We start from the raw sequence: 6951 nt of genomic DNA, 5'->3' as shown, positions 1-6951 counted from the left end.
TTTATTAATTTAAAAAATTATAACATATTATTCTTTTTGCTAATGTCTGGATTATGACTTTAATGCACGTACAATTCAGTATGCTTTGTTACTAGAGGCATGCTTGTATAATAAGGGTAATATACATCGAAAGTTTTGTACAGTGGTGGAAGCATTCTTGCTCTTGTGTTTAATAAACACTATATGATTTAAATACCATTCAAAAGCAGGGAAAGTTAATTGTTTGTTGCACCCCCATTATGAGTTGTCTGTACTTTTTCCCTTATTTTTAAGCTTAATTTTTATTTGCACTCTGTTTTTCAGTGTTAAATGGTTTAGTGTAGTTGTGCAATATTATTAGCAAATGTTTAATTCCTGTGTATTTTGTTTAATAGTTAATGTTCTTTTAATATTTGGCTTGACTTCTCAGTAGGTCTGTAAGATGATTTTTTTTCTCTCCTACAGGAAATTGTAGAATAGATCTACAGAACACAAATGAGTTATTCTTTGATTTAGTGAATTAAAACTGTTTGCATGTAGTTTTCAGATTTGATATATTAATTCCTCCTTTTGATTTCCAATTTTATTAATGGACAAAAGTGAAGCATTGTATTTATTTTAAGGAGGTCCCATCAGTAATTATTCTTGTTTAATTAGTTTAATGGATTTTTAGACATCAGTCAAGTCACGCGGTAGCAATCAAATGAATCTTTGCTGCTGACGTTAATTTACAGGAGTCAACAGGACAAAACTTCACGACATGATAGCTGATCTGGGCGATGATGAGATACCCCACATCCCTTCAGGAATCATTAATCAATCTAGGTCACCCTCTTCTAGAATGACTGATCATGAAGGTGCAAGAGCAGAGGAAGGTACAAAAAATTCAGCTACTTATTATATTTCAGGAGATTTCTTTTAGAAAGCACACACTGTCATTTACTGTCCCCTCTATAAAGCTCAATGCAATTGCAGATTGCCACATTATTATTTTATTTGCAATTCTTCCCAAATGGTTTTATGAAATATTACTTGTGTTTCTGTGGCTTATTGGAACTCGCCATTATTTCATAAGTACCTTTAAACAACTTCATGTACAGCAGTGTGTTCTGAAACTACTCACTATTAAATCCCTGTTTGCAAACCCCCTGTTAGCAAAACCTTTTACAAATAGGGTGTTACTGTTTGAAGGGAAAAAAGGTGAGTATTAACATTTGATACACAGTTTGCATTTAAAACTGAAATTTAAAAGTGGTTTTTTAAATTATGAGACTAATTTGTCTCTTGAAACTCCTCAATTTTCGTGTACTCTTTTTTAAAATTCTTTTGTTCTATATCTACAAGTGTACAAAGACACTATTTCTTTACAAAGTATTGGTTTCAATTTTAGGATTACCTTAGGCAATGGAAGTTAGTGGCAAACTGGTATCCAGGTAGTCCAAATTCTTGTATTAAGTTTTAAGGTTTTTGTTTTAAAGGAATTATTTTCTTTGTATTGACTTTGAGATTAGAATATCGTTATGTAAATTCTGTCTTCCACTCAGAACATACTCATTCAAAATACTCATCTGAATTCAGATGTAGCTCCTTTATGATGATCTTTGACCCATAATTGTTGGCATGGTATCAGCTATGCCAGAAGTGGAAAGAATTTGTTATGACTGATCCTGATAATCTGTTGGTTCTTCCTGTTCTTCCTTCATTCCTGCCCGCACAAATGCCTGTTACCAGGCAAGCAGAAAAATAGAAATTTTGCAGGGAATTTTTTTTTTTTGTTGATCTTTCAAACTATTATTTTACAAAAGCATTTGTCTTCCCACCTTCTCTTTTACTGCTTTCCTTTTCATCTTTGTTTTTATTTACAACTTAAAGATGAACCAGTATCAAATTTAGCTGTGGAGGGCAACTGAGAAAACGCACTGGTGAAGTTCCACTTTCTGAAACTTGGGGACATACATTTAGGTTTAGCATTTACATGCTTTAGATTGCCTTTTAGCCTTGATAAGGTATTAAGGGCATGTGACCCTCCAGTTCCAGTTCCCTCATTCTGTCTAAGGCTGTTATTCTTAGCCCATACACGTTGTGCAAAGGAACACAGATGTTCATTGTTAAGGACAGGCCATATAGCTATTGTCTCTTTTAGAGACTTTACATATAAAATATTGTTGGACAAAACAACCTTTCTGAAGAAATAGATACTAAATTTGAATTTGTTAGGGACTGACTTTTTTTGCCTGATTCCTGTAGCACAATCACTGTGCTACACTTCAAATAAAGATTGTCTACACTATTTTCAAATAAACTGTGTTTTCAGGATTAACCCTTCTGTTTCTTTTGTAGCCTTTATCTTTTTTTCTTCCTGCTCTATGAGAAAAGAACCAGGAAAAACTTGGTCTCTGAAGTAATTGAGGGGCTAATTGTTACTCATTTCAGGATTTCACAATTTATGTTCACCCAGAGAATGTTTGCGATCTTATTTTTATTTCTTGCTTCATGTAAAGTATTTTTTGTATCACCTTTTATACTCAGTTCAGACACTTTCACTAAGAAATCAGTCCTTAGAAATTCTGATCTCATCTAATAAGCATGGATGACTGGATACCCCCTCACCTGCCAAAAAAACCCAACAAACCCAAACCCTAAAACCAATAATAAGGCAAATAGATGGGAACATGGAAAATAATGAAGTATTTTCTAGGAATATGGCTTTTTCTGAAATATAGGTATTTTGGAATAGACTGTCAGATGGAGGAGTTCAGTAAAATACTAACAAAAATGAAAAGCTTATTCATATAACAGCATGGTAAGCTATTTTTGTCTGTTAATTTAATGTAGGGTTAAGACCTTTGTTTGGATTGTGAATATTTTAAAAAGATAATATTTTTATGCAATTAAAAGAACAGCAGTCTTTATTCTTAGGTAGCTGATACTCTTAGATTCTCACTTACAGTTTTGTTGCCTGTGCTAATAAGGTTACATTTTTTTTAATAGTACAGTAGTTCTCAAGTGTTAGAACTGATTTGATTCTTGAGAAATGGGTTGTGTTTTTTGTTGGGTTTTTTTTAAATCTGACTGTGCTGGCTCCTCTTTGCATAGCCATTGCAATGATGCCAGATATGTATAACTGTACACCTGCTCCTGGTTACTGTTCTTCAGCTGCAGTGGAACGTAGCTGGGTTACCGTTCAGGTAGTGGTGATAATAAAGTTGCATGTTCAAGAAGGAATGTGCTGATTATTGGTCCGCTTGTTTGGAACTATTTTTGTAAGACAGAAAGCAGGATATGGGTGTTTTTTAAATCTGGAAACTTTATTTTCTCTGAGTTTCGAGGTTTTCCTGAGGGGATTAGAAACAAAGGGTGGCATTAAAGTGAGACTGTAACTCTCTATTCCAAGTCAGTGAAATCTAATTTAACCTATTTTGTGCATGTTTGCACTTAGCTGAAGTTCACACAAAGCTAAAGTTTAAGCCCTCTACCTAACAAGTGTCCCATTTTCTGCACAGAAAGGAATACTAATAAGTAAAACCAGCTTCTAAAATATGCTGAAGTATTACAATGTTTAAGCCTTTATTCCTGTTCCTCACTACTAAAGTGATATTTGTGGATAGGAGGAAATATACAGAATTGTTGGATAGTGTAAAGAATATGGGTGAATATTTGAAACTATTATTCAGATGTGAATTCAGAATGAATGGTTATATAGAATTTGTACTAATTCTAAATTATAAATAACATCAGTGTTACATTTTAATTTGGGGAAGGCATGGCTAGCTAAGATAAGTTGAGTATATTTTAAAATTTGAATCCAAAATCATGCTGAGACTAAAGAGGGAATTAATGAATAACAGATTTATTTTTTTTTTTAATCATCTGAAAAATCATAGGAAGTGTTTTGCAGGAGGCCTTTAGCCTGAGAAATAAAAAATACTTACACATGCAAGTAGAGATATTTGAATAGTATAAAGCACAGAGACTTACTTGGAAGTGGGTAGAAGGCAGATAATGTGGTGTAGTGAATGAAATATTTAGCTGAGAATTTGGAGACCTGGTATGTACATTTGACATTGCAATGTAAAGTTATGTCAGTCAAGTCGCTTGTCAATGGTATTGAACATCTCTGTAAAGTAAGTTGAAATCAAATTACAAAGCCTGATACAAGAATTGTGTATTTAATATATGTATGTGTGTGTTTGCACATGTGTGTGTGTCGTCATGCTCTCTCTTTCTTTTTAGTTGGGGCAGCATGTAATATGTAAAAGTTTGGTTTTAAACTCTGCTTTGCTTTTAAGTGATGAATAATGCAGTTTTTAATCAGTTTGAATTATTACATTGAGACTTAAAAAAAATGTTTTGTTCTTTGTAGCTGAGCCAATAACGTTTCCACCTGGAGGAGGCAAGTCATTTATTATGGGTTCTGATGATGTGTTGTTAAGTGTACTGGGCCTTGGAGACCTTGCAGACTTGACAGTAACAAATGATGCAGACTATAGTTATGATGTAAGTGCAATTTCATTTTAAAATTCTTTATATAGCTTAATCAATAATAGTTGGGTTCTCTCTCACACCCTGAACATTACAGATGCAGAGAGCAGACGTTTCATTAGTAAAAAAACTACTACTTAGGAGGAGGAGGGAGCAGCTTGAGAATGGGCTAAGTAACTTAAGTAATCAAAAACAAGTGACGTGACCTGTTTGTTTTCTGCTTAGATACTTTAATTCAGATTTTGTCACTGGGGGAATGTTTTATGACATAAAATACAGATTGACATCTTAAAATGTATTTTTTTACCAAAAATGGCAATTACATATTAATAATGGAGTATTGAGAAGACATGGCATAAAACACTAATATTGATACTGCCTTATTTTTTTTTTCTCTTGCCTTTATGTTTATGTAGTGTTAACAGCATGGACTATATATGGTAGTATACTTCAGATGTAAGCTTTTAGAATGTATTTTTATTATAATACAGAGTGTTCTGACATTCCTTTGATAATATTCATTAAGCTACTACCAATAGTGTTATGTGAATGGTTCATTGGCTAGTAACATTTGATGGCTGGTTAGGGAAGTGTTCAGGTAAGTCTTACATATTGTATTGTATTTAAAGTGTCCTGTGGTTTTGGGTTGTGGTTGGGTCTCTTTTTTGTTATTACTGGTGAGGTACTTCTCTGGTTTGTTTCTATAATTTTTCAAGTTAGATACATGGTGTTTATACTTGAAACCATTACTAGGAATTTTATTAAAATCTTAAAATCTGCAAAGTGAAGAAATAAATTATTTATAGCTTTTTTACAGGGTCTGAAAATACTTGTGTGTGACTAAACACCTTTTTTTTTAAAAAAAAAAATCATAGTTGTCCTTCAGTATCTGTAACTGGTAGGAATATTAATTGCTGTAATGAAGTAAGAGCTAATACTTACATTTTTACTTTATTCCAGGATGTTATATGATAGTTGTATTTCCTGAATAACAAATGAAAATGTTAATTATCCATCCTTCTATTACTAGACTGTATAAAAATAAATGAAAGGATTTCTTAAAATATTTTCAGTACTTTCTACATTTGTATAATATATTTTCCTATTCACAGTAATGGTTAGTCTTCAGGTTGTCTGTTTCATTTCAAATGACATAACACATCTGGGGAGTCAGATAACTTGATACCAGAGTTCAGTTTCAACTCTGCATCTTAACTTTCTCAGGATTATGCCTTCTGTCTAGCTAAATCTCAATGTAAAATGTGTCAGACCTGACAATCGTGCAATTGTTTAGAAAATTATCACTTTTAAAAAAAGTTTCAATGAAATCTATGAACAACTAGACTTCAAATAAAAGTTTTTCAAATGCTTCAATTGTAAATGCTTTAGGGCAGCTTAAATTTGGAACTAGCTACTAACTAGTAGTAAATTCCTCTGGGAATTATGAAGTTGAACAGTCTGGAGCTTTGTTTTACGCAGTGCTGTATTTACTTGGTTGACTAACTTCTAAATGCTCCTGTCTGTATCTTCATCGAAGAATTAAGAGAAGTTTGGTTTAATGCTAACTTGCATGAGGAAAAATATTTATTTTAAAGCTGTTTAGAATCCCAAATCAAGCTTCTGGACTTGTTAGATGATTTTTTTTTTTTTTCTGGAAGTTTTATTCCCATTTTATTTACAGTAAATATGGGACATCAAAAACCTAAATGGTGTACTTTCAGTAGTGAGGCAGCTACACTTGTGAGATTAGATGACAAATTGTTTTTGCCAGTTGTGTTGTGTTCTGTGTCTGTCCTATTCCTGAGTTTAGAACTTTGGAGCATCAAGGTCTGGTGGGTCACGCTTGCCCTTCTTTAAATTTATGCAGTGACAACATTTGGCTCTTACAGCACATGTTCGTAACCACTGAATTTCTGATTATTTTTTCTTTTAAAAAACTTAAATATTGGTTAAGCACCCTTCTTTCTTCTTTTGCCCACCAAAATCCCAAGTCAGCCTGTACCCTGGAGAATTAATGCATGGACTAATTAGTATGGTGATTCCTTAGGGCTGGTCTATAATACTCTATTTTACATGGCTTCATTCTTGGTGGGCTATTTTTAATGTCACAAGAATGATTATCAGTCACAGTTAATAGCATAAATTCCAGTAGCTGTACAACTCCAGTATTAGCAGAACACTTTATATCTCCATTATAAATCATTATTATCTGTTGTTCTCCAGTTAGCTCTCAATTGAGAATTACTGTATGCATAGAAGGAACAAGAAGTTATTGGGCTGAAATGATAGCAGTCTGGAAGAACAGTGAGAAGCAACATCACTATTGTTGTACTTTTTCTTAGGCATTTTTGGTTGGTTTTAGCTACTGTCAGAGGCCGATGTTGAGCTAGAAGTATCTTAGATCAAAATAATGCTGTCATTAATATGTTCTCATGCCATACTTTCTATGCTAAAGATATTGCAAGAATGTGTTTGATGTAGAAGAAGGAA

General features: G+C 33.1%; 1 protein-coding gene across 1 annotated transcript in view; it reads left to right on the top strand.

The window, feature by feature from the left end:
* Window positions 1-6951, top strand: part of STRN3 (striatin 3) — a 40521-nt gene that overhangs the window by 18503 nt on the left and 15067 nt on the right. The window contains exons 8-9 of the mRNA XM_010174425.1: window positions 714-854; window positions 4343-4476. Coding sequence (XP_010172727.1) covers window positions 714-854; window positions 4343-4476 — 275 coding nt within the window. The remainder of the gene's footprint in view (window positions 1-713; window positions 855-4342; window positions 4477-6951) is intronic.

This window comes from Antrostomus carolinensis, unplaced genomic scaffold (assembly GCF_000700745.2).
Source record: "Antrostomus carolinensis isolate BGI_N321 unplaced genomic scaffold, ASM70074v2 scaffold15078, whole genome shotgun sequence".
In the NCBI taxonomy this organism is placed as follows: Eukaryota; Metazoa; Chordata; class Aves; order Caprimulgiformes; family Caprimulgidae; genus Antrostomus; species Antrostomus carolinensis.
This window is presented reverse-complemented; position numbering and strand designations above follow the sequence as displayed.